The sequence below is a fragment of the Podarcis tiliguerta genome (genome assembly GCF_965153285.1).
Source record: "Podarcis tiliguerta genome assembly, chromosome: 6".
NCBI lineage: Eukaryota > Metazoa > Chordata > Lepidosauria > Squamata > Lacertidae > Podarcis > Podarcis tiliguerta.
In genome coordinates, this window is record NC_139539.1 from 6274606 (window position 1) to 6302562 (window position 27957).

At 48.6% G+C, this 27957-nt stretch overlaps 1 protein-coding gene across 7 annotated transcripts in view; it reads right to left on the reverse strand.

Annotated features, from left to right (window-relative positions):
* Positions 1-27671, reverse strand: part of ZNF512B (zinc finger protein 512B) — a 44289-nt gene extending 16618 nt beyond the window's left edge. Inside the window, exons 1-8 of one of the 7 annotated variants that reach the window (XM_083447351.1) lie at positions 27640-27671; positions 15556-15681; positions 12721-12800; positions 12341-12484; positions 8101-8273; positions 7720-7958; positions 5375-5452; positions 841-996 (exon numbers count right to left, since the gene is read on the reverse strand). In XM_083447351.1, coding sequence (XP_083303477.1) covers positions 841-996; positions 5375-5452; positions 7720-7958; positions 8101-8273; positions 12341-12484; positions 12721-12800; positions 15556-15679 — 994 coding nt within the window. In that variant the 5' untranslated portion in view covers positions 15680-15681; positions 27640-27671. The other 6 variants (XM_083447352.1, XM_083447353.1, XM_083447349.1 and 3 more) reach the window with 6 other exon arrangements.
* Positions 27672-27957: the final 286 nt, after the last annotated feature.

Genomic DNA, 27957 nt, shown 5'->3' on the forward strand with positions numbered 1-27957 from the left:
ATCAAACTGAGAAACAAAGGACACACGACTTAAATAACTATTTTTTAAAAAATAGCCCTCAAGTTTCGATAGCAAAAATGCATGCCTCTTGTGCAGCGAACAGACCACGTTTGTTCAAATGACCGGGTTTCCCCACAATGGCTTGCAAGATAGGGACAAAATAAACTGCCTTCAGCCAAGTGAAACCATTGGTCCATCTAGATTAGTATTGTTTGCACTGGCGGGCAGCGGCTCCCCCAGCGCCAGCCAGGGGCTGAACACTGGACCTCCTGCATGCAAACAGACGCTCCGCCCCCAAGTCATGTTGGAGCAAGTTCCACAAGCCACACAAGAAGAAGAAGAAGAAGAGGAGGAGTTTGGATTTGATATCCTGCTTTATCACTACCCAAAGGAGTCTCAAAGTGGCTAACATTCTCCTTTCCCTTCCTCCCCGACAACAAACACTCTGTGAGGTGAGTGGGGCTGAGAGACTTCAGAGAAGTGTGACTCGCCCAAGGTCACCCAGCAGCTGCATGTGGAGGAGCGGGGAATCGAACCTGGTTCACCAGATTACGAGTCTGCTGCTCTCAACCAGTACACCACAGCCTTCCTTGGCCACACTGCTCACCAATCCTGCCTCGTACCCAATCCTGCCTGTCTCAGCTGCATCCTTGAACCCTGGCCGTGACTCTAGCTTGCCTGGACGGGGGACGGTGAGGGATGTGTGAGTGTGTGTTGAGAAACTAGCCTACTGTCCAAAGCAGACTTTGCAATTTCAGCTCCCCACACTTTGCCTGTGGCCCCACCCGGAAGGGAATGTGGCCCTCGGAATGGAAAGGGTTCTGTGAAAAAGGGTCAAACCTGTTGCAGAAGGAGCTGCTGCTGTCGGGACCGCATCCTTTCTCACACCGGACCCCGGCGTTTTCTTCTTCAGGTCTTCATTGCCGGCGCTGCTCAGAGACGCCTCCAGTTTCTTTGCCCGGTGTGCTTTCGCCTTGTCCTCTGCTTTCGCCAGCCCTGGAGAAGAGGAAGGAACTTGCTTTTGGAAGAGGGCAGGTTGAGTGGTTCCTTCCTGAAAAGCAGGCCTAGCGTTGCTCATATGGCAGATAATAATAATAATAATAATAATAATAATAATAATAATAATAATATAATACAGTGGTACCTCGGGTTAAGAACTTAATTCATTCCAGAGCTCCGTTCTCAACCTGAAACTGTTCTTAACCTGAAGCACCACTTTAGCTAATGGGACCTGCTGCACCGCTCCTGCACGATTTCTGTTCTCATCCTGAAGCAAAGCTCTTAACCCGAGGTAATACTTCTGGGTTAGCGGAGTCTGTAACCTGAAGCGTATGTAACCCAAGGTACCACTGTAATTTATTATTTATACCCCACCCATCTGACTGGGCTTCCCCAGCCACTCTGGGCGGCTTTCAACAAAATACCGTAATACATCAAACATTAAAAGCTTCCCTAAACAGGGCTGCCTTCAGATGTCTTCTAAAAGTCTGGTAGTTGTTGTTCTCTTTGACATCTGGCGGGAGGGCATTCCACAGGGCGGGTGCCACCACTGAGAAGGCCCTCTGCCTGGTTCCCTGTAACTTGGCTTCTCGCAGCGAGAGAACTGCCAGAAGGCCCTCAGCGCTGGACTTCAGTGTCCGGGCAGAACGATGGGTGGAGATGCTCCTTCAGATATACTGGACCGAGGCCGTTTAGGGCTTTAAAGGTCAGCACCAATACTTTGAATTGTGTTCAGAAACGTACTGGGAGCCAGTGTAGGTCTTTCAAGACCAGTGTTATGTGGTCTCGGCAGCCGCTCCCAGTCACCAGTCTAGCTGCCGCATTCTGGATTAGTTGTAGTTTCCAGGTCACCTTCAAAAGTAGCCCCACGTAGAGCGCATTGCAGTAGTCCAAGCGGGAGTTAACCAGAGCATGCACCCCTCTGGCGAGGCACAGGTAGGGTCAGCCTGCATACCAGATGGAGCTGGTAAGCAGCTGCCCTGGACACAGAATTGACCTGTGTCTCCATGGACAGCTCTATGGATATGCTACAACAGGCACGAACAACCAATCCCATGTTCAAAACGGTACATAGAGCAGGGTCTCAGATGATGATTGCAGAGGCTGAGCAGGTTCATATGAGGAGGTCCTTGAGGTCCCGAGCAGTTTTAAGTTTTTATAGGTCAAAAAAAATGAGAGACACAAATACAAGATGGGTGACACCTGGCTTGAGAGCAGTACATGTGAAAAGGATCTAGGAGTCTTGGTTGACCACAAACTTGACATGAGCCAACAGTGTGACGCGGCAGCTAAAAAAGCCAATGCAATTCTGGGCTGCATCAATAGGAGTATAGCATCTAGATCAAGGGAAGTAATAGTGCCACTGTATTCTGCTCTGGTCAGACCTCACCTGGAGTACTGTGTCCAGTTCTGGGCACCACAGTTCAAGAAGGACACTGACAAACTGGAACGTGTCCAGAGGAGGGCAACCAAAATGGTCAAAGGCCTGGAAACGATGCCTTATGGGGAACGGCTAAGGGAGCTGGGCATGTTTAGCCTGGAGAAGAGGAGGTTAAGGGGTGATATGATAGCCATGTTCAAATATATAAAAGGATGTCACATAGAGGAGGGAGAAAGGTTGTTTTCTGCTGCTCCAGAGAAGCGGACACGGAGCAATGGATCCAAACTACAAGAAAGAAGATTCCACCTAAACATTAGGAAGAACTTCCTGACAGTAAGAGCTGTTCGACAGTGGAATTTGCTGCCAAGGAGTGTGGTGGAGTCTCCTTCTTTGGAGGTCTTTAAGCAGAGGCTTGACAACCATATGTCAGGAGTGCTCTGATGGTGTTTCCTGCTTGGCAGGGGGTTGGACTCGATGGCCCTTGTGGTCTATTCCAACTCTATGATTCTATGAAATCCAGCACTTTGAATTGGACCTAGAAACTAATTGGCAGCCAGTGCCGTTGGGCCAGGATCTGTGTAATATGCTCAAACTGTCTTCCCAGTGAATTCTGCACCAGCGGGACTTTCCAAACAGCCTTGAGAGGCAGCCCCACGTATAACACATTTCAGTAATCTAACCTAGAGGTTACCTAATCTAGACTTTTCCCCGACGGTTATGTTCTACACTTTGTTTGAGCTTTCACATGGGGTAAAAAGCTCCTCCTGGAACAATAATGGAACGTAGGTGCAAGCTTAGCGCTCATTTCCATGTTATTTGCTTCTGGGGAGGAGAGGAGGGAATCCATTTGCAAATAATGTGGAAGTGAGTGCCAAACTTGCGCTGTATCATGCTACAATTCCAGAAGAGCCTTTTACATCCAAATATAATGGGAACGCGGGTGGCGCTGTGGGTAAAAGCCTCAGCGCCTAGGGCTTGCCGATCGAAAGGTTGGCGGTTCGAATCCCCGCAGCGGGGTGCGCTCCCGTTGTTCAGTCCCAGCGCCTGCCAACCTAGCAGTTCGAAAGCACTCCCGGGTGCAAGTAGATAAATAGGGACCGCTTACTAGCGGGAAGGTAAACGGCGTTTCCGTGTGCGGCTCTGGCTCGCCAGAGCAGCGATGTCACGCTGGCCACGTGACCCGGAAGTGTCTTCGGACAGCGCTGGCCCCAGGCCTCTTTGAGTGAGATGGGCGCACAACCCTAGAGTCTGTCAAGACTGGCCCGTACGGGCAGGGGTACCTTTACCTTTATAATGTGAAAATCAGAAATGGGAGTGCCTGATCACCTCATCTGTCTCCGGAGAAATCTCTATGTGGGACAAGAAGCTACAGTTAGAACTGGATATGGAACAACTGATTGGTTCAAAATTGGGAAAGGAGTACGGCAAGGCTGTATATTGTCTCCCTGCTTATTTAACTTAGAAGCAGAATTCATCATGTGAAAAGCTGGGCTGGATGAATCCCAAGCCGGAATTAAGATAGCCAGAAGAAATATCAACAACCTCAGATATGCAGATGACACAACCTTGATGGCAGAGAGTGAAGAGGAATTAAAGAACCTTTTAATGAGGGTGAAAGAGGGGAGCGCAAAATATGGTCTGAAGCTCAACATCAAAAAAACGAAGATCATGGCCACTGGTCCCATCACCTCCTGGTAAATAGAAGGGGAAGAAATGGAGGCAGTGAGAGATTTTACTTTCTTGGGCTCCATGATCACTGCAGATGGTGACAGCAGTCACGAAATTAAAAGATGCCTGCTTCTTGGGAGAAAAGCAATGACAAACCTAGACAGCATCTTAAAAAGCAGAGACATCACCTTGCCAACAAACATCCGTATAGTAAAAGCTATGGTTTTCCCAGTAGTGATGTATGGAAGTGAAAGCTGGACCATAAAGAAGGCTGATTGCCGAAGAATTGATGCTTTTGAATTATGGTGCTGGAGGAGACTCTTGAGAGTCCCATGGACTGCAAGAAGATCAAACCTATCCATTCTTAAGGAAATCAGCCCTGAGTGCTCCCTGGAAGGACAGATCCTGAAGCTGAGGCTCCAATACCTTGGCCACCTCATGAGAAGAGAAGACTCCCTGGAAAAGACCCTGATGTTGGGAAAGATGGAGGGCACAAGAAGAAGGGGATGACAGAGGACGAGATGGTGGGACAGTGTTCTTGAAGCTACCAGCATGAGTTTGACCAAACTGCGGGAGGCAGTGGAAGACAGGAGTGCCTGGTGTGCTCTGGTCCATGGGGTCACGAAGAGTCGGACACGACTAAATGACTAAACAACAACAAATGTGAAAATCAACAGTTAGGGAAACGGCGTGAAAATGGAATAAACTGCCGTGTGGAGGTAGCCAAAGTCACAAGGACTAGTAGCCGTTCTTAACCCCCTCCATGAAGTTGTCTAATCCCCTAGTGAAGCCATTGTCACATTTTGTGTTGGTGGGTTCCACAGTTTGTTTGTTTTTTTAAAAAAATATTTTTTATTGAGCAATTTCCACAAGCAAATTATCAAACCATATAATCACATACATTATTTCTCCCCCCCCCCAAGGATTTCCCTCAGCTTCTCTCCCTGATTTCTCTTCACATATTTCCTCTGCATATTATAAAATTATACATATCCATAGTTCCATAGTTTAATTATGTGCTGCATGAGCCCACGGTCTCCCTGTGATAAGTGTAGCAACAGTGGACAAACTTCTTGCAAAGATATTTTGCCCGTCACGGCTGATGTTCTCCTGAAATACATATTTCAGGATGTGCTCTCGCTTCATGCCAGGTGGTGGTGTGTGCCCTGCTTAAACCAAAGGCCTAGAATATTTCCCAGAATCCTCTGCAACACACAAAGGGCTCTCCATGAAACTGAGGCAGGAGGTGCTGCCCAGCAACAGAAAATTCGAAATACTCTACAAAATACTTCCCAAGAACAGGAGCGCATACGACTCGTCATTTACCTTTCAGTCCAAATGTTCCGGAGATGGACGGCTGCTCTCCAGTAAATTTCTTAGGAGTTTTCTGTTTCCTTCCTAACTCAAAAAGGAGAAAACAGAAATAAAAACTTGGTCAAACACCTGCACGGTAAGCTCAGAGTGCGACACCCCTGTCTACATAGAGCAACTCAGCATTTCAGTGAAGCCCCTTTTTTGCCTAATTTATTCTGCTGATTCACTTCCCAGGGAATAAGCACAGGGCTGAAATCTTATTCCGGAACACAGAAAAGAAAGCCCTGCTTGGCTCCCCCCCCCCCCCGGCTTCTCACTGCCCATAGGCTTCCAAGCTTATCCCCACAGACATAAGAACTAGAAACACACTTTTTCAAGCAACAGCAGGAACAGCCATGGAAAACTGGTCCTATGAGGAAAGAACGAAAAAATTGGGCATGTTTAACTCAGAGAACAGAAGAATGAGATGAAGATTCAATAGCACTCTTCAAATGCATTGGGGGGGGGGCATTCAAATGGTGCACGTGTGCCATGTCTTGTGATCAATTTTGTGGCAGGCCTTTCGGTGGCCATCCCCGTCTCCTGCGGCGTTCAGAGTTTAGCTATGGGCTGTGGGAAGAAGTTCTTCCTTCCATCTGTCCTGAATCCTCCAGCATTAAAGATGCCCACGATTTCCAGTGTTATGAGAGAAGGAGAAGAGCTTTTTCTGTAGCCTCTTTCTCCATGCCATGGCAAAGAGGGCAACCAAGGTGACCAAGGGTCTGGAAACTAAGCCTTATGAGGAGTGGTTGAAGGAGCTGGGTGTGTTTAGCCTGGAAAAGAGGAGACTGAGGGGAGAAAGGAGAGCCGTCTTCAGATATCTAAAGAGTTCCCCATGGAAGATGGCGCAAGCTCGTTTTCTCCTGCTCTGGAGGGGAGGACTCGAACCAATGGCTTCAAGTTACAAGTACAGTGGTACCTCTACTTACGCACACAATCCATTCCGGGGTGCCGTTTGCACCCCAAAAAGTCCGTAAGTAGAGCACCACTTCTGTGCGTGACACGATAAGAGTGCTCCTGAGCATGCATGAAGCACACAGATCGCTCCTGCGCATGCACGGAGCGACGAACCCAGAAGTAAACACTGAAAAAAGTTAACCTGAAAAAACGCAACGTGAAATAAACGCAACTCGAGGTATGACTGTAAGGAGATTCCAACATCAGGAAGAAAATTCTGATAGTAAGAGGTGTTCAGCCGTGGAACAGACTCCCTTTTCCTTGGAGAATTTTAAGCAGAGGTTGGATGGAAGCAGAGGCCATCTGACATGGATGCTTTAGATGAGATCCCTGCATTTATTTTCCAAGTAAGTCTTCACTGAGATAAACTCTTCCTTTAAATTCCTAGCAGTTTATCTCAGTGAAGACCTTACTTGGAAAATCAATACAACCCCGGTGGTTAAGAAAGCCCAACAGAGACTCCATCTCCTCAGAGTATTGCGGAAGAACGATCTCAATCAACATTTGATGATTTCCCTCTACCGGTCAACAATAGAAAGTGTCCTTTCATACTGCATCATGGTGTGGTGTGCTGGTTTGACATCAACTGATAGGAAGTGCCTACAGAGGGTGGTGAATACAGCACAAGATATTATGGGCTGTCCCGCGAATCCGCTGGATGAAATAGCAGAAGAACGTTGCCTCAGGAGAGTGAGGAAAATCCTCAGGGATGATTCACGCCCTGGCCGGCACTTTCTTGATCTCCTGCCCTCGAGCAGAAGATATAGAAGCATGATTGGTCGCACCAACAGGGTAAAGAACAGCTTCTATCCATGGGCTGTTAAGGTGCTGAGTGAAAAAATAACAACAGGGCAACTGACTTTTGGGTTTGTTGGGTGTGCATCAGTAAACGAGGGGAATTAAGGCTAAGAGAGCTGAGTGGGGGCTGCTCGTGTAATCTCACTGTATACAAGTTGTACAAGTGACAAGGAAGTACAGTGGTACCTCAGGTTAAGTACTTAATTCGTTCCGGAGGTCTGTACTTAACCTGAAACTGTTCTTAACCTGAAGCACCACTTTAGCTAATGGGGCCTCCTGCTGCCGCCGCAGCACAATTTCTGTTCTCATCCTGAAGCAAAGTTCTTAACCTGAAGCACTATTTCTGGGTTAGCGGAGTCTGTAAGCTGAAGTGTATGTAACCTGAGGTACCACTGCACTTCAATTTCAAGGGGTTGGACTAGATGATCCTCAGGCCCGTTTCCAGCTCTAAGATTCTGCTTGATTTCACAAACTTCTACCACGAATACCACAGCGCATGCTTCAAATCTTAAACTGGGCAGGGGAAACCTTGGGTTGGACGGGAGTCGCTGTTCTAGTCTTACTGTGCTTCATCCTCTCAGGGTCTTCCTCTTGCTCAGAGGCCTTCCTGCTCGACTGATGCTTGGAGCTTTTGCCGCCCGACAGCTGAGCGCCAGGCATGGCAGCCGCCCTGGTCTGGAAGTCTTTGCTGCCTGGGCTGAGGGCCGCGCATTCTCCGTTCTCGGGGCGGTGCAGGGCGACGGCCTTCTCCACCTTTGCCTGTTTGGGATGGATGGTGAGGGAAGCTGAACCCTCGGCAGCTCTAGGGCAAAGCATAGAGGGCTGGTTTAAAGCGGGGTTTAAGACATCGGGGCCTCTCGCGCCTGACCCCCTCCTTCCACCCCAAAATCCACGGGGTCGGGGAGCTTTCCCTCTTGCCTGCCTCAAAGACTGCAGGCCAGTACCTTTTCTTGCCCTTCCCGGAGACTTTCGGAGGCCTGTTTTCGACCGGGGCAGCGGCAGCCGGCAACGGCCGGTCGAGATGGTTCCAGAGGCGGTGCTTTTCCAGCTGGGTTTTGGACGTGAAGGCGGCTTCGCAGAACGGGCACGAGAAAGTCCGCTTCTCCACGACAGCGCCCTGGAAGAAGCAGGGAGAGGGAGAAGGAAGGGCTGTGCTTAAAAACGAGGGCAACCCAAGAGTCAAGTTTGGGTCCCTTACCACTCTACAGTTCCACGATTCTAACTAAGCATATGACTTTTAAGACATTGCATCTACATACATTCGCATCGGAACAAAATACGTCATAGCATTCTCTCTCTGTTTTACCTGGAAAGTACAATTAATCCAGAATGCGGAAGCTAGACTGGTGACTGGGAGCGGCCGCCAAGACCACATAACACCAGTCCTGAAAGACCTACATTGGCTCCCAGTACGTTTCTGAGCACAATTCAAAGTGTTGGTGCTGACCTTTAAAGCCCTAAATGGCCTCGGTCCAGTACATCTGAAGGAGCGTCTCCACCCCCATCGTTCTACCTGGACACAAGTCCAGTGCCAAGAGTCTTCTGATGGTTCCCTCCCTGCGAGAAGTGAGGTTACAGGGAACCAGGCAAAGGGCCTTCTCGGCAGTGGCGCCCGCCCTGTGGAACACTCTCCCATCAGATGTCAAGGAAATAAACAACTATCCGACTTTTAGAAGACATCTGAAGGCAGCCCTGTTTAGGGAAGTTTTTAATGTTTGATATTTTATTGTGTTTTTAATATTCTGTTGGGAGCTGCCCAGAGCGGCTAGGGAAACCCAGCCAGATGGATGGGGCATAAATATATTGTTGTTGTTGTTGTTGTTGTTGTTGTTGTTGTTGTTGTTGTTGTTGTTGTTGTTATTTCTTGTGTGGGGCACTTAAAAGATGGACCAATGATCTGACCTGGGATAACCTGACCGGGGATAAAGCAGTTTCTTATATTCCTGTGAAAGAGGGGAAAAGGGAGATTGCCTCCTCTGAGTTTGCAAGGACATTAAAAAATAAATAACAATTCAAAAGTGCACACACACACACACACACACACACACACACTGCTGCTTTGTCAATCAGGATCACCTTCTAAATTTTTAAAATGGCAGGAGGCCTGCAACATATATCTAATGAATGATCAGTTCATTGGCTGCACGCTGTGTCCCTACAAGCCTCTCCCTATCCACCCCTGCGCCATGGTAACCCAAATTCTCTGCCAAAACATCTGAACTTCACAATCTGCCTGGAGCTATGCAAATGAAACACATTTGGTATGTATCCACATGGACTGTGTAGGTAGTTCATGAATTAAAAAGCAAATAAATACGCTGTGCTTATGTTGAGTAATTCATTGTCAGTAGTCCCACAAGCCGGATTCTCTTCTATTTATCAGACATTGCCCCCAAACTTTAAGGCATGGACATTTAATTTAAGCTTAAGGTCTTGCATGTTTTTATGTCCCGTCCCGTCCCCCCCGTAACATGAAATTTGACATTCCTAGGATACAAACCCAATTCTTCACTTGTACTGAATGATCACAGAATCCACAGTATAAACATCACTCAGCCCAACACCCTGCAGGCCAGAGGTATGAATGGGAACTCCTGTTACTGAACTGTAATCCTAAAAATTTCCCCGCTTAGGCAAGTTTGGGCATTTCCTTCCTGCTCCTCCGGCTACGATTTCCCTTCCAAGCTCAAAGCAACTCGGAGCGTATCAATAAGCATTTGGCAAAATAACACAAATGCAAAGTAAACGGAACAGTGCAGAAGATCACAAACAACAGTGTCCCAGAAGCACTTCAAACAATTGCCCAAACTTGTCTAAGCAGGGAAGCTTTGCTCTTCGAAGGCGCGATAAAGTGAGACGCATCAGGTCTCCTTTGGAAGAGGGGTTTGCAGCCACTATGATGTTGCTCCTGACCAAGTCCTTCTCCGGGATCTGAGAAAGTTAAGTTGCAGGGCAGGATGCCTCTGTATAACGCAGGAGTCGCAAGGGGGGAGAGAGCTACTGGCCTCAGGTCCCTTGTTGTGGGCTTCCTATAAGCAGCTGGTTGGCCACTGTGGGAACAGAATCTCTAGCTTTTTTCCTCTGTGTGTGTACGAGCAACTCCCCACTTGCAAAGGATCTGCATGCGTGCTGCTGCAGACATGCAAGCAATTTTCAGCACTGCAAGGAGGCAAGGGTGCAACAGGGGTGAACCCCACTCGCACACATCCCGGGTTGCGTGCGGTTGCCGGGAATGAAGCCCTGGACAGGCTGGGAGACGCCTGTATTTAATAATAATAATTTATTATTTATACCCCGCTCGTCTGGCTGGGTTTCCCCAGCCACTCTGGGCGGCTTCCAACACAATATTAAAATACAGTAATGCCTTAAACATTAAAAGCTTCCCTAAACAGGGCTACCTTCAGATGTCATCTAAAAGTCTGGTAGTTGTTGTTCTCTTTGACATCTGGTGGGAGGGCGTTCCACAGGGAGGGTGCCACCACTGAGAAGGCCCACTGCCTGGTTCCCTGTAACTTGGCTTCTTGCAGTGAGGGAACCGCCAGAAGGCCCTTGGCGCTGGACCTCAGGCTGAACGATTGGGATGGAGACGCTCCTTCAGGTATACTGGGCCGAGGCCGTTTAGGGCTTTAAAGGTCAGCACCAACACTTTGAATTGTGCTCGGAAACGTACTGGGAGCCAGTGTAGGTCTTTCAAGACTGGTGTTATGTGGTCTCGCCAACCGCTCCCAGACACCAGTCTAGCTGCCGCATTCTGGATTAGTTGTAGTTTCCGGGTCACCTTCAAAGGTAGCCCCACACAGAGTGCATTGCAGTAGTTATGAATGGATGGCAAGTGGAGCAAGGCTTTTCCAAGCGTTTTTTGTTTGGGAAGCAGGGAGGAATTCATAAATGAAGAAGATGCACATCAAAGTATCGTACATGCAGGCGAATTAGAGGACAGGGGTAGCTCAGTGGCAGAGCACCTCTTTTGCAAGCAGAACATGCCTAATTTAGTCTTCAAGGCATCTCCAGGCTGTCCTCTGCCTGAAACCCTGGCAAGCTGCTGTCAGTCTGGGTAGACAATACTGAACTAGATGGACTGGTTTAAGGCAGCAAAATCTAAATACCTCTGTGGCTTCAAATGGTACTAGAAGCCAAATGGCAAATGACTGGCTAGTTAGTTCAGAACCCGCCTTGCGGCAGCAACATCAGAAACCACAGCAGGCAAGATTCGTAATTTGGTCTTATAATGCAACTTCTGTGTTAAAATAACAGTGACCAAACGGACAAGGCTTGTGGGTTGGTGTGCAGAGATGGGGAAATATTTCTGTTTTGGTTTCTCTTGAGTTTCTCTCTTTCCTAATCTTAAATTCAGTCCTCCAATTTTCCACATCAGTTTGTGATTATTTTTTTTAAGTCCTCATGACTTCCTCAGAGTTTTAGTGCAAATTCTCCTTTTTGCAAAGCAGTCTTCCCTGACATTGCACATTTTTTTTGAAAACTAAAATGCCTTCCTGTGCACACTGGGGCTGGGGAACTGCATTGCAAAATTAGGAGAAGTGCAGATTTCAAAGGCTGGCTGCATTTTGGTTCGCGCATTGATACGGAAGGTGCATATTTGGTATGTTGGCCTTTTAAATGCTAATCGAATCAAATTTCTTCTCCCACTTCCCTAAGTGTCTGCATGCATATAAATCACGGGTCAACAAACTTTTTCAACAGGGGGCAGGTCCTCTGTCCCTCAGACCTTACAGGGGGGCCAGACTATATTTTGGAAAAAAACAAAAAAACCGAATTCCTATGCCCCACAAATAACCCAGAGATGCATTTTAAATAAAAGCACACATTCTACTCATGTAAAAACACCAGGCAGGCCCCACAAATAACCCAGAGATGCATTTTAAATAAAAGCACACATTCTACTCATGTAAAAACACCAGGCAGGCCCCACAAATAACCCAGAGATGCATTTTAAATAAAGGCACACGTTCTACTCATGTAAAAACACACTGATTCGGACCATCCACGGGCCGGATTTAGAAGGCGACTGGGCCGGATCTGGCCCCTGGGCCTTAGTTTGCCTACCCATGATATAAATTAAGACAGCCAAGCTCTGGCAGGGTCAAAGCAGTGTGAAGAGGGTCCACATTTGGCAGAGACAGTAACACAAGTGGTAAATATGGGTTACCAAAACAGAACACACACCTCCATCCGCCTTACCCCTTGACAGCGCTGGTAGTGGTACTTCAGGCCATAGATGCTGGGGAATTCGAGCCAACAGCCCGCGTTGGGGCATTTCACCCTGGAGTGGGCCTTGAACTCTTCTTTCCACTGGTTCATTAGAGGCAGCTGTGATATAGGAGCAGAGGGGAAGGGAAAAGACTCACTTAATGCAAGAGGGATGAAAGCAAAATTTCTGAACACGCAAACCCCAGTATCTCACATCAAATCAAAGGCTTCCCAGAGAAAAGACCTGGGAACAGAATCAGGCCCCCTCCTGCGCTCAAATGCACCAAGCTTGTCCTACCCTGCCTTTACTTCCTTTTCCCCAGTTCCCAAGAAAAGAAATACGATTAAAATCTTACCGGAATATCCTTCAGGGCCTGGCTGTCTGCCCTCGGCCTCCCTTTCCTTTTGCCTTCCGTTTTATCATTAGTTGCATTTCCTGCAAACAGAATGGGGAAGAATGACACGGTGGATTGAATTAATACATCCGTCCATCTTACATTTTGTTGGATGTCCACTGATTTAAAATGCTTTCTACTGCATGACAAAGAAGACTTGGCGCTGAGCACACTTCTTCTTTGGCGATAACTCGCAGCTGAGTAAGACTGTCTTCCATGAACACAGTTTTAACAGGGAGTCAGTAGCAACTGTGGAGGCCAATTCTGGATCCACACGTCCTTCCACAGTGAGGATATAGGCTTCTGTGCGAGAGTTAATCACGGTGAAGGTTTGCCAAGCATGCTTTCTTCTTAGCACATTTCTCCCTTTTGTCCTGAGTTCAAGCGTCTTCGAAGCCTATGACACCTTTGGTAAAGGCTGTTCTCCAATTGGAGCGCTCACAGGCTAGTGTTTCCCAATTGGCAGTGTTTATACTGCATTTTTAAAAGATTTGCCTTGAGAGAGTCTTTAAACTTCTTTTGTTGACCACCAGTATTACACTTTCTATTTCTGAGTTCGAAATAGAGTAGTTGCTTTGGAAGACGATCATCAGGCATCCGCACAACATGACCAGTCCAACAAAGTTGATGTTGAAGAATCATTGCTTCAACACTGGTGATCTTTGCTTCTTCCAGTACACTGGCATTAGTTCGCCTGTCTTCCCAAGTGATGTGCAACAATTTTTGGAGACTCCACCGATGGAATCTTTTGAGGAGTTGGAGATGGCGTTTATAAGTGGTCCATGTTTCACAAGCATACAGTCAAGGTTGGTAGTACAATAGCTTTGTAAACAAGCATTTTGGTTTCCCTGCAAATGTCCCGGTCCTCAAACACTCTGCACACTATATGCAGAGTGTTCTAGCTAAGTAGCACAGGCTACTCAATCTGCACTGCATTCTTGCTCACTTGCGTTGTTTTGTGCCCTTTCCGCAGCGCGTTCTTGTAAACTTGAAAACGAAGAAGACCTACCAGACCTATAATGTTGGTCGGATGTGCTTTCATAAGAGCAGAAAGCATCTCTTTCGACCCTGCCTAGGCTGCTTGTTGTTCCCACGTGCAATGTTGTTAATGCCGCACAGAAAGGTTGGGTGGCTGAGATCCCTGCATGGCCTGGGTTGAACTAGATGACCCTTAGGTGCCCCTTCCGCGATTCTATGAGTACGTTTTGAATGGAAGGCAATAGCCTAACCAATTTAGATTGTGGAAGTTCAGACAGTTTGTTGAATAAGGGCAACGGCAACCTGAGCAGGAACCGCCCCCGATATTGGAAGCCAACTGTGTTCTCAACTCGTCAAAGTTCAAAAAACTTGAGAACGGCCATTTCCAATCTGAGATGCCATTCCAAAGTACAGTGGTGCCTCGGAAGACAAAATTAATTCGTTCTGCGAGTTTTTTCGTTCTACGAGTTTTTTCGTCTTGCGAAGCACCAATGTGTATTGACGGTTTCCCATAGGAATGCATTGGCGGTTTAAAAAAAAAAAGGCGCAAGACGTTTCGTCTTGCGAAGCAAGCCCATAGGGAAATCCGTCTTGCGAAGCAACTCAGAAAACGAAAAACTCTTTCGTCTTGCGAGTTTTTCGTCTTCCGAGGCATTCGTCTTGCGAGGTACCACTGTACTGGGTTTTGTTTCAGTGGGGGACAACATTTGCTGGTAGGCAATGGAATACAGTGGTACCTCTGGTTGAAAATGGGATCCGTTCCGGAGGACCGTTTGCAACCTGAACAGAACGCAACCCGCGTCTGCGCATGCACGGGTTGCGATTTGCCACTTCTGCGCATGATTTTGCATGTCTGCGCATGCGCGAGTGGCGAAACCCAGAAGTAACCCGTTCCGTTACTTCCAGGTCACCGCGGGACGCAACCTGAAAACGCTCAACCTGAAGCAAACATAACATGAGGTATGACTGTACCTTTTATTTAACCAAAGTGTTAATTTATCAAGTACCCTGACCTGTATGTGCTTCCTAGCTACAGTGGTACCTCGGGTTAAGAACTTAATTCATTCTGGAGGTCTGTTCTTAACCTGAAACTGTTCTTAACCTGAGGTACCACTTTAGCTAATGGGGCCTCCCGCTGCCGCCGTGCGGTTTCTGTTCTCATCCTGAAGCAAAGTTCTTAACCCGAGGTACTATTTCTGGGTTAGCGGAGTCTGTAACCTGAAGCGTCTGTAACCCGAGGTACCACTGTACAGTGGTGCCCCGCAAGACGAATGCCTCGCAAGACGGAAAACCCGCTAGACGAAAGGGTTTTCCGTTTTGGAGGTGTTTCGCAAAACGAAATTCCTATGGGCTTGCTTCGCAAGACGAAAATGTCTTGCGAGTTCCTGCGATTTTTTTTCGCTCCCCACCCCCTTTTTCTAAGGCATTAAGCTGCTAATAGCCTTTTAGCAGCTAATCCGCTAATCCCTTAAGCCTTTAATAGCTGCTAATAGCCGCTAAACCGCTAATAGCGCTAATCCGCTAATAGGGTTCTTCGCAAGACGAAAAAACCGCTAGACGAAGAGACTCGCGGAACGGATTCTTTTCGTCTTGAGAGGCACCACTGTATTTATTTCCTTGCACTGCCGGGAGACAGGTAGCCAGGAAGACACCTTCTGCGTTTCAGACTCCCATCACCCCGGACCATTGGCAACGCCAAGAGTTGTAGCCCAACAACATACAGAGGGCCCAGTTTTGGTTCCCCTAGCCAATGGCGCTTCTCTTAATTCAAACAAAGCCCTTCCCATTGCAGCTGGAAAAGGTGGTCCGCTTACTCACCAAGCCTCGACTGCTCATACGCCGGGTTTATCTTCATCTCTGCCTTGCTGCTGTCTTTGTCTGCGCTGGTCTTGCTAGATCCAGCCACTTTCTTTCCACCTCTGTAGGAATATGAATCTGCCATGGCTAAAAGCAAAGGAGAAAGGACACGATCAAGCAGGCTGATTGCTTGACGTGAGAACGGAGCTTGAAAGAAGGAAGACTTGGGTTGCACCTGTCACCTGCTATATAAAAAAGCAGCCTGATCCTGCCTCTTCAAGAGTAGGAAGCCAATTCCTGTATAATAATAATAATAATAATAACAACAACAATAATAATAATATACTCCCACCCATCTGGCTGTGTTTCCCCAGCCACTCTGGGCGGCTCCCAACAGAATATTAAAAACACAGTAAAACATCAAACAGTGCTGCCTTCAGATGTCTTCCAAAAGTCAGATAGTTGTTTATTTCCTTGACAGCTGGTGGGAGAGCGTTCCACAGGGCGGGCGCCACCACCGAGAAGGCCCTCTACTTGGTTCCCTGTAACTTCTCTTCTCGCAGTGAAGGAACCACCAGAAGGCCCTTGGAGCTGGACCTCACTGTCCGGGCAGAAAAGGGGGGGGGAGATGCTCCTTCAGATAGACTGGACCGAGGCCATTTAGGGCCCTGAAATGTACTGGGAGCCAATGTAGGCCTTTCAGGACCGGTGTTATATGGTCTCGGCAGCCACTCCCAATCACCACTCTAGCTGCCATGTTCCAGTTGTTTCCAAATGTACATGATTAGCACAGGCTTGGAGAACCTGCAGGCCTCCACATGTCACTGGACTCCAACTCCCATCAACCCCAGCCTGCATGGCCAGCAGTCAAGGATGCTGGGAACTGAAGTCCAGCAAAGGTCTGGTGGGCCACAGATTCCCCAGCCCAGGAATAGCAGCAATTCAACAGCCGCTGAGGTTAAAGCTCCGCCATTAATGAATTCGGGGAGATGCGCTGAGCCCAAGTGCAAATACAGAAAAAGTGAATAATCATGATTTCTCTGTTAGGCCTTGCAGAGACCCTCCATGCAGAGGGTTCTTCTCTTTTTCTCATTTTCATGATGAGAAAGGGGAGAGGGAGCGGGTTTTAATGAGGAGATCTGAGCGATAAATTTCCAATTTTCCTTATTAATGGGGAAACTGTGCTAAACAGGGAAACGTGAGCCTTATCTAAATTCTCGGTATGAATCATTTAAGTGGTCTTTCCTATAAAACGATGAGCGTTAAGCCAGGTTCCTATTGGAAGCTATCTCCTCCCCTCCCCAATTCAAGACACAAGAGCAGCTTTAACTGCAGGATGCTTATATCAACGCATCAGCTTCGAACCAGATGCACACCATAAATTCAAAGCACTAGAGCTGTGGGTTAAACCACAGAGCCTAGGACTTGCCGATCAGAAGGTCGGCGGTTCGAATCCCCGCGACGGGGTGAGCTCCCGTTGCTCAGTCCCAGCTCCTGCCAACCTAGCAGTTCGAAAGCACGTCAAAGTGCAAGTAGATAAATAGGTACCGCTCCAGCGGGAAGGTAAACGACGTTTCCGCGCACTGCTCTGGTTCGCCAGAAGCGGCTTAGTCATGCTGGCCACATGACCCAGAAGCTGTACGCCGGCACCCTCGACCAATAAAGCGAGATGAGTGCCACAACCCCAGAGCCGGCCACGATGGTCAGGGTCCCCTTTACCTTTACCACTTTGAACAGTCATGGCTTCACCCAAATAATTCTGAGAGCTGTAGCTTTGGTTAAAGGTGCCGAGAGTTGCTAGCAGGCCCCATCCTACTCAGAGCTAAAATTCCCAGAGTTCCCCATGAAGAGCGACTGAGAATTGTAGCTCTGTGAAAGGAACCAGGAAGGGGGGGGGGGTCTTCCCTAGCAACTCTTAGGGTGCTTAAACTACAGCTCCCAGAATTCTTTGCGGGTTGCCATGACTGTTTAAAGTGGAATCATAGCGCTTTAAAAGAACGTTGCGCATGTGGTCGTTCAGTGACTGGTGGTGGATGCATGGAATTAAGCACTACTGCACCATCTGTTTCTGGTCCTGGGCAATAACTAGATTTTCTGCAAAACACCAATTGCTCCCAGGCCCACGGAAGGCCTTCGGGGTAGTTTCTGCCGTGCCTAAGAATGGAAGAAAGTCATTTTGCAGAACCCCCCCGGCCCAAGCAAGCACCGCTGGGAGCTGACGCAGAAAATTCTTTCCTTTCTCTTGGGGAGCATTTGTAGAACAACCAGATTATCAGGCAAATCAGGCTAGAAAGCAAAGCTTTAGCTTAATCACTCCTTCAGGACGGAAGTCTTTGTTATATTTCGGCTTTGACCGACCCAATTCTTCCCTTCCCCCCCTTAAAAAAAAAAGTTAATCTGCAATGTGGCCATTTGCAGCAACTTAGCCATTAATTAATAATGTCAATGGCTCTGCCTGGCTCTTTGCCTGGGACCACATTAGGCTTAATACCTGGGAAACCAACCTGGAGCAAAAAAACGTGGAACAGGAAGAGAGAAGGAATTCTGAAAGGCCTCTTGACTCTGCAAGTTTTTTTGCTGTCTATTTCTCTTGGACGATTAAAGCCCATGGGTTAGTGAAAAAGGTAAAGGACCCCTGGATGGTTAAGTCCAGTCAAAGGTGACTATGGGGTGCGGCGCTCATCTTGCTTTCAGGCCAAGGGAGCCGGCGTTTGTCCACAGACAGCTTTCCGGGTCATGTGGCCAGCAGGACTAAACTGCTTCTGGTGCAATGGAACACCGTGACAGAAACCAGAGCGCATAGAAACACTGTTTACCTTCCCGTCGCAGTGGTACCTATTTATCTACTTGTACTGGCGTGCTTTCGAACTGCCAGGTTGGCAGGAGCTGGGACAGAGCAACGGGAGCTCACCCCGTCGCGGGGATTCGAACTGCTGACCTTCTGACCGGCAAGCCCTAGAGGCTCAGTGGTTTAGACCACAGCGCCAACCACATGGCTTAGTATTTAACACTGTGGTGGAAACCAGGGGTGAAGTTAGATATTGGATTTGCGGAACTGAGAACCATCATCTCCTTATGTGCCAGAACAGAAGAGATGTGGACAGGATCGGTGAACAATGCAAAGGTTATCACTCTCCTGGAGAGCAGCTGGTCTAGAATCTGCGATCCAGCCTCTTTTGGATGGGGTGGTGCTCTCTTTGAAGAGTCAAGTAAAGGATATAGACAAGGGTTTCCCAAACGTGGGTCTCCATCTGTTTTTTTCAGACTACAATTCCCATCATCCCTGGTCTTGCCAAATAGGGATGATTGGAGTTGTAGTCCAGAAAACAGCTGGGGAGCAGAGTTTGGAAAAGACCAATGTAGACAGACAAAACTTTTTCTCCCTCTTACAACGCCAGAACTCATGGACAAGCAGCAAAGTTGAATGCTAGTGGAATCAAAAGTGCAAAAAATAATGGACATCTTCATTCAGCTCACAGGAGGATGTGATGGCGACCAAACTGGAAGGCTATCGCCTTGCCGTTTTACCGTTGATTCGGAGCAAATGTCAATCTGTGGGGAACCCAATTGCCGTTCACTCCAATACAGCAGTAAAAAGTGGGTTTTCCTGGAGAAAGTGTCAGGACAAAACACACACACAATCACTTGGACCTGGGCTTAGAAACTATTCAGAAAAGACCATCTGGATGAGCCCTTCGTTAGGCTTATTGATTTCAATGGGTTTCCTCTTGAGTCTAATTTTTGTTGAGTGATTGAATTTATATACTGCCGGGGGGTCTCAGGGCTGTTCACAGAATAAAATCATGATATAAAACCACAAAATAACTAATAAAAATAAAAACAACAGCCCAATAGCAACCCCCCCCCCCAAAAAAATCACATTTTAAAAGAGCATAGAATATAAATCAGATCACTCAAAGGCCTGGTTAAAAAGGAATGTTTTTGCCTGGCGCCTAAAGGTGTATAATGAAGGTGCCAGACGAACTCCCCCAGGGAGAGCATTCCACAGATGGGGAGCCACCGCAGAGAGTAAAACTCAGGTGACTACCCCTCATTGCAAATCAAGAAGCAATGGCCTGGTTCTGCCTGAAACGGCGGTTTCTTTCTGGGTTGAACCATTCAGAGACTCATAAGCTGGATTTAAAACATCAAAACTATATAAACTTATGCTGGGGAGGAAAGAACTACCGTATTTTTCGCTCTATAAGACGCACATAGTTTTTGGAGGAGGAAAACAAGAAAAAAAATATATTCTGAAGCCCAGAAGCCAGAACAGCAAGAGGGATCACTGAGCAGTGAAAGCGGCGATCCCTCTTGCTGTTCTGGCTTCTGGATAGCTGCGCAGCCTGCATTCGCTCCATAAGACGCACACACATTTCCCCTTACTTTTTAGGAGGGAAAAACCATCCCTGACACGTTAGTCATCTATAAAGATTAAAAATTCTGAGAGCGCCCACTTTCCATCTAGTGAGGTCCAGCCCAGACACAAGTTTAGGAACTGAGGGCTCATTCAGTTTGCCTCTCTGCTTGGAAAACCAGCACCGTACCGCTGAATCGGACCAAATGCCAACTGGGTTTTCCTGGGGAAAGTGGCGGGCGGCAAATGGAAAACCGCCTCGACCTCTGCTTTTAGGCATGGGGAAAGCAGAGGTGCGGACAGCGCCGACATACGTGCCGGGTCGACATACATGCCGGGTTCCGCCCAATGCTGGGGGCTCCCCCGACACACGTGCGTGATGTCACATGGTGGAGGGAGGCCCAAGGCCCATCACGGTGGCAGGTAGACCCGGCGGGGCACGTTGTGGCCACAAAATACTGAAGGACCCCAGCACCCTCCTTGAAAATGGGGGGGGGGTCTTGTCCCCCATTCAGCGCCCCTGAATCCCTAAGCCTATACTAATAACCAATTAGACTGTCTGTTTCCTCATTTCTTAGGATGTGGGTGGTGCTGTGGGTTAAACCACAGAGCCTAGGACTTGCCGATCAGAAGGTCGGCGGTTTGAATCCCCGCGACGGGGTGAGCTCCCGTTGCTCGGTCCCTGCTCCTGCCAACCTAGCAGTTCGAAAGCACGTCAAAGTGCAAGTAGATAAACAGGTACCGCTCCAGCGGGAAGGTAAACAGCATTTCTGTGCGCTGCTCTGGTTCGCCAGAAGCGGCTTAGTCATGCTGGCCACATGACCCGGAAGCTGTACACCGGCTCCCTTGGCCAGTAGAGTGAGATGAGCGCCACAACCCCAGAGTCGGCCACGACTGGACCTAATGGTCAGGGGTCCCTTTACCTTTACCTTCCTCATTTCTTAAATGCAGAAAGTGTTTGGCTGCGCCAGGTTTGGGTCTGGTGTTATTATTTTTTAATCACATTATCGTTGCTATTGCTCCACCCCTAGTTACCAACCTGTCTTGCTGTGGCGTAGTAAAGATACTGGTTCGATCTACTTCGCCATACATCTGCTTAGTGTTCTGGTCCCATTTCCTCAATCTTTATCAACAGAAATAAATGGGCTTTTTTGGTTTGCCCCAGTGTTAAGCAGCAACAACTATCGTAAATTGCACTGTCTGTAAAATAACTCATGCATTCTTACTTGGAAGTAATCTCCCTTTAGTTTAGTGCCACTTGCTTCTGAGTAAACACGCAAAGCAAGACCTGGAATGTGTTCCATTACTGTCTTGAGGAGTCTGTTCTTCCTAATTCAGTTCATTAATACATCCAGCTAATTTTGTGTAATTTCGAACAATAAAAATTTTGTGGGTTCTGTTTTTAATAAATATTTTATTTTTAAGCTTTGATTGTTGTGGGTGTTTCCCTCACACACACACAAACACTCATGTATTTCAAATGTTTCTAGTAAAATATTGTGCAACTTTTCCAGTATGTCCGTGTTTTTAAAGTCAAGTACGTCAATAAAAGCCAGTGCTTTGCACCAAAGCGCAGGCCAGCTCCGTTTTAAAATTTGTTGTCAGGAGTGCACATATTGTAAAAACAAAACACTGCACTGTTTTGCTCCCCCTTTCTTTCTCCACTTTATTTCCTTTAACTGAAATTCTCTTAATAAAATATTAACAATCATTTTTAAAAGTGCACATATGTTCGCTAATGTTAATTTTTAAAAAGAGGATATTTGAAACTTCACAGAAGCCTTGCACTCAGGTGACATCCCACACTGACAGCCTGCATACTTTTCATTAAGTTAAGTGTCCTAAAAGACCTTCAATGGCTCCCAGTACGCTTCCGAGCACAATTCAAAGTGTTGGTGCTGACCTTTAAAGCCCTAAACGGCCTCGGTCCTGTATACCTGAAGGAGCGTCTCCACCCCCATCGTTCAGCCCGGATGCTGAGGTCCAGCGCTGAGGGAATGCCCTCCTCCCAGATGTCAAACAGATAAAAAACTACACAACTTTTCAAAGACATCTGAAGGCAGCCCTGGATAGAGAAGTTTTTAATGTTTGATGTTACCATGGTACCTTGGTTCTCAAATGCCTTGGAACCAAAAGCACTGCAAACCCGGAAGTGTTTCGGTTTGCGAACTGTTTCCGGAAGCCAAACATGCTCTGTTTTGAGTGCTACACTTCTGATTTGAGTGCCACACTTCCGTTTTGAGTATTATGCTTCCGTTTCGAGTGTTACAGTGACGATTTGAGCGTTACCCTTCCAATTTGAGAGCCACACTTCCGTTTTGAGTGTTAAGCTGAGGTCGGTCTGTTTTTGCTATTTATTTTGCCTTTTTTTGTTTTTGCGGCTCTTTTTGTTTTGTTTTTGTGACCTTGTGGAACCCGGTTCAGCGACTGATTGTGTGACTGCAGTACATTGTTTTATTGCTTTCGTTTTATTGGTCTCGTTAGATCGTAAAATTCATGTTAAATTGCCGCTTTAGGGTTTGTTTTTAAAAGTCTGGAACGGATTAATCCATTTTGCGTTACTTTCTATGGGAAAGCGCGCCCTGGTTTTGGAACGCTTTGGTTTTGGAACAGACTTCTGGAACAGATTAAGTTTCAGAACCAAGGTACCACTGTATATTGTTTTTATGTGCTGGATCTGCCCAGAGTGGCTGGGGCGTTACTATTATTCAGCTTGGGAGAAGCTCCAGGTTTGGGGAGGTCTGGAGCAGGCTGCCCCAAGCGCCCTAGTAACAGCATCTCAACGAGGATGCAGGTCTCTCTATCATTAAGGTGGCACCACCAGCAAGGTCTACAGCTGTCCCATCCTAGGCAGGGAACTGGCTCGCCTGGCAGCAGTGGCATCCAGGGCACCAAGCTTGCTGACACACAAGATCTCAACTCCCGACAGCTCCACTCCTAAAGCAGAATGTCCCAAACCCATGTTTGCAATATAAGACATAGGACCACAGAAAGCTGTCTTGATCTATCTGGCTCAGTAACACTGGCACGGACTGGCAGCAGATCTCTGGGATATTTTACACAGGAGTTTGCCAGCCTCGCCTGGGAATCGAACTCAAGACCTTCTGACCACGCAAAGCAGATGCCCTACAGGACGGGGGCATTTGTACAGGAGAATCCCTGGGCAAGTGAGTGGGGCGGGGGATATAAACCTTTCCCCTTGACTGTTGCACTCCTCCAACCATCCCTCCGTCTGAGTTGTTGCACAAACCCCACCAGATTTATTTGCAGACTTGCAATGCTGTTTGGGGAGAAATGGCTTGGAAGGAACGTGTTGCAGGGGAGAAAATGACAGCGAGGAAAGGGTTAAAAACACACACACACACACACACACACACACACACACGGGTTACTAGGCAAAGCACAGTTTAGGAAGTTGTTTGCTGCAGTAAACGTAGGTCTGTGCGACAGGAGAATGATTTCCTAGCCACCTACTGATTTCTACAATTCCCTTCCCTTTCATTTTATGCAAGATATGTAGAGTTTTTTTGTTGGTGTGGCGTTTGTGTGTGTGTGTGTGAGTTTCTTACAACAAAAGTTCTTGGACACGAACAGCTCTATTCCTCCGCCCACCCGCCAAAGACTGGATTAAATTAAAAACGGACTCTTTTCCTTTTCCTCGCTTCCGCAGACCTTGCATTTAAAATGGGGGTAGGAACAAAAAGGAAAGAACCTGTTTTGAATGGAACAGATTCCGTGCACAGCACTTTTAAACGGATAAGCTTTAAAACGGGTATAATTCCCCTCCATCAGTTGAACGGGAAATCTGTGCGCGCATCCCATGATTTCAAGGTTCCTTTCTCAGAGGATTAACGATCGCCTTCCACGCTGCGCTGCCAGCCGGCGTAAAAAGGCAAATGTGAAAACACCGTAATGATAATTTTAAAGGATGTTAAATGCCGCCGATCAATCATTTCTGAAAGGAACCAAAGGAGGAACAAATGCCCAGGAATTCCAAGACTCTCTATCCGACTTATCCTTTTCTAAAAAAAACTTTCTGAGCAAATAATCAGTAGAACCCAGCGAATAATTTGCCCGGGGATTGGAGCTCACTCTTAGGTCCACCTGCAAATTTGTCAGCCTCAGTTTTTCTCCCTGTGAAATGGGAAATAATAGTGACCTACCCTCCAAGACTCTTAGAGTGGTACAGGAGTACCTTAGGAGTCAAATGGAATCTGTTCCAGAAGTTCCTTTGACTCCCAAAACACCTGGAAACCAAAGCGCAGCTTCTGATTGGCTGACTGGAAGCTCCTACAGCCAATCGGAAGCCGCGCCGGATATTCGGCTTCCAAAAATAGTTCGAAAACCGGAACACTCACATCCAGGTTTCGATCGTTCAGGAGCCGATTTGTTTGGGAGCCAAGGTATGACTGTATTCAACTAAGTTTTACTCAGCGCATGATCCTCTGTGAGGAATGAACATGGCTGAATTTGGTCCATTAATTTCAATGGGTCTATTCGGAGTAAAACTTTGTTGACTACCACCCTGAGACGGGCAAAGGCAGCTGTGCCCTTAACAAATCGAACCATCATTAAGCTACAGCATCCTCATAGGATTCCAGGCCTTGCTTCTGCAAGACATGCAAAATATTCCACTACAGACATCAAGTTTAGACGGCAAGCTTTGTTCCAGATGGATAATACCCCTGAAAACTTGCCTTCTCCGATAATGCAGCCCGATTACATAGATGGCATTCTGCCATTAATCCATGTGGCATGTTACAGTTAATATGAGCAGAAGGGAAGAGGGAATCCCTGCCCCAAGGAGCTTACAAAGAGATAGAAGGATACCAAAAGGAGAAGAAAGAAAATGCAATTAACACACGAGCTCAAACCAAAAAGTCTACCTAACTAAGCATCCCGTTTCCTACACAGGCCTATCAGGTGCCCCCAGGGAAACCATAAGAATGCAAAAGCAAAATGCGCCCCCCCCTGCAACTAATATTGAAAGATAGACTGCCTTTGAATGTGGAGGTTCGACTTAGCTATTGTGACCCGCAGCTGCTGATGGTCCCATCTTGTATAGAAAATTTCCAGGATGCTTAGGTTTTGAGGAAGAAGTAGCAGGAGGTGTGTACTGCAGGGATCAAAACCGAAAGCAGAAATGTTTCGTTAGCACCCACACCCTGCCAAATAAATGGGGCGATTGGGTCAGGCGGGGCTTATAATCTCGCAGCCTCTTCCAAGATCTCTATTTCCTTTTTCAGGGCCTCCAGCCCCCATAATCCTTAAGAAGGTGGAGGACACAGGAACATCAGAATCTGCCTTGCAGAGAACTGGCTCACATAGCCCAGCACTGACTGGCAGCATCCCTCAAGGGGTTCTGGCAGGAGGCATTCCCACCCCTACCTGGAGTTGACCAGGATACCTTCTGTGCTTCAGCTCTGTGGCTAAAACTGCCCCAGTTCTCACGTTTCCGAATTAAGCAACTTGCCTTGCACTGAGTCGCACCATTGATCCACCCAGCTCAATACTGCCTACACTGACTGGCAGCGTCTCCCCAGGGGGTTTCAGGCAGGGAGCCTTTCCTGGCCCTATCTAGGGGTTGGACCGGGGTGAGCCTGCGCTGGTCTTCCTACCAGCTCACCAAGAAGACGGCAATGATCCCTGCGCACTCTCTATCTCTCCAGTTGCCTCGCTGCTGCATGTTGCCCAAAAGCGCCTCGGGGCAAAGGCATGGCCCAGCGGGCAGGCATCTGAGACGCACCAGGCGGGTCGCCAGCGTTTGGCCCAGCCCCGAAAGCAGGTGCGCTGCGACGGGGAGCTGCAGCGCTGCAGCATCACTGCCAGGGATCCAGGGCTCAGGCTCCACACCTCTTCCCCCAAAAAACGCCAGTTTCTCAATCTAGGCGCTTGTGTGTCCGTGCGCTCAAGCCAGGATCACATGGATTAAGGAGAGGAGTCGTTCAGGTCCTCGATTTCGGACACCGTTGACCTTGACCTCTGGGCAGGGCAGGGCAGGCGGCCTCCAAGAGCTGGTTGCCCTCGTGACCTCCAAGTGACCTGACCAGGTAGGTCAAGCATCTTTACCTGGGCTCCACCCACCTCTCCGCTCTGCACCACTTTCGGCAAGTGTGCCTAACACCAAGTGCACGATATGTGTGTTGGAGAAGGGGGGGGGTCGCACCACCTGTCGCTGCCCAGGGGCGAGGCCGCTTAGTTTGCAATGGGGGGGGGGGAGAGAAAAAACAGGCTCACCCAACTCTAATCCACTTCCAAGGGGAGCTTTCCAAAGCACTCGAAAGCTTTGCTATTCCTCTCTCCTTTTCCACATTTCCAGAACTCGGTTGCTCCCCCCCCCCCGCTTCTTTCCCTTCCCCAATTCCCCAAAAAATAAGCTCGAATAATCAAGCAAAATGCAGCGCTGGCGGAGAATGCAAAAGAGAGAGATGGGTGTTTCGCTTGCTTAAAAATAAAAATAAAATCTTGCAGGGGGCAAGAAGAAGCAGGAGGGTTTGGGAAGGGAGAGGGTTGCAAAGGGGGGGGGGAATCCGAGAAATTAAAAAAACCCAAACACATATATACACATAAATAAACCCCCTACCACCAACAGCGACAGCCGCTCTCCACCCGCGATCGTTTGATCTCCGCGCATGCAAAATAAGGTGCGGAGGGGGTGGAGGAAAAAGAAGAAAAAGACATATAAATAGACCGAAAGGAAGAAAAGGAAATCTGCCTCCCACCCCCACCCCTCTTTGGGGCGAGCGCGCGGGGCGGTGTTGAAGGGGGGGGGCGGAAGGCATACAAAATAATTAATTAAAAAGCCCAGGAAAAGCAATGAAGCAAAATGGCGACTTTTTATGTAGAAGGAGGAGAAAGAGAGAGGAAGGAAGGAAGGGAGAGAGAGAGAGAGAGAAAGAGAGAGGGATGGGAGGAAAGGAAAAGGAGGGAGGGGTGGGGGAAGGAGAGAGGGGTTTGGGGAAGGCGCTGCTGGCCCCCTCGCCCTCCTCCTCCTCGCCCGGGGTCTCTCCAGCTCCGCGGGGCGCAAGGAAGCGGGCGAGCCGTGGGGAGGCGGCCGGCGAGGCCGGGCCGGGGCCACCGGGCGGAGTAAAAGCCCCTCTCCGGGTTGGGGAAGGGCCGGAGGGAGGCGAGGCGAGGGCCGGGCATCGGCGGGGGGCTCCGGGCTTACCTCGGCGCGGGCGGGCAGCGCGCTCCTCTCGCTCGCTCGGCCGGCGGGGCCCGGGCGCGCACAGCGATGCGCACGGCCAAAGCGCCCTCGCCGCCGCTGGCTCATGCGCGGAGACCCCCCCTCGTCGCCGCCACCACGTCGCCCGCACACTTGCACACACACACAGACACACAACCACAACCATGCGCCCACCCCCCGCGCGCGCTTCCCCCCTCTCCCTACCTTCGCAGCCGGGCCGAGGGAAGCCGCTTGCAACTCTCGCGGTATTCCTCCCCCGGCTGCAGCCGGGGATCGGCGCCCGACGGGAGGAGGACGGAGCTGGCTTGGGTGGTGGTGGTGTGTTGTTTTTTTTAGGGGGGGCGCGCACTGGGAGTTGGGTGGGTGGGGGATCCCCCAGCAGGTGCGTCGCGATCCAAGGCGGACGGCGCAAGCAAGGGCGCTGCAGAAGTGGCCAGGCGCAGAACTGGAGTTGGGGTGTCGGGGCGACGGAGTTCAAGCTGCCCCTCTTAGGGTTGATCTGATTTTCATTTTTTAAATAATAATTCTTGTTTTCTGCATCTCCGCTGCGGTTGCCACCCACCGACTTTGCTCTTTGTTTCGCCACAGCGCAGATCATCGTCTCCTCATCGCGCAGGGAACTCTCTCTTAAAATATAATGGGGATGGGAGCATGCATCGGGGTGCGGGGGGGGGGGGGATAAAACGCCCTCCCGTTTTTTAAAAATGTAAGGAGAAACCACAGAGGAACCTGCCTTTAGTTACCTTGTTTTTTGCCCATGGAGTGCAAAAATTGTCTACTTTGGCATCAGTTCTCCAGCATGTTCTCCAGGGCCCGCTGCATGCAGGATTCAATCCAGAAGGTGCAATCCTGGCCTAAGAAAAGCCTGCTGGATCAGTCC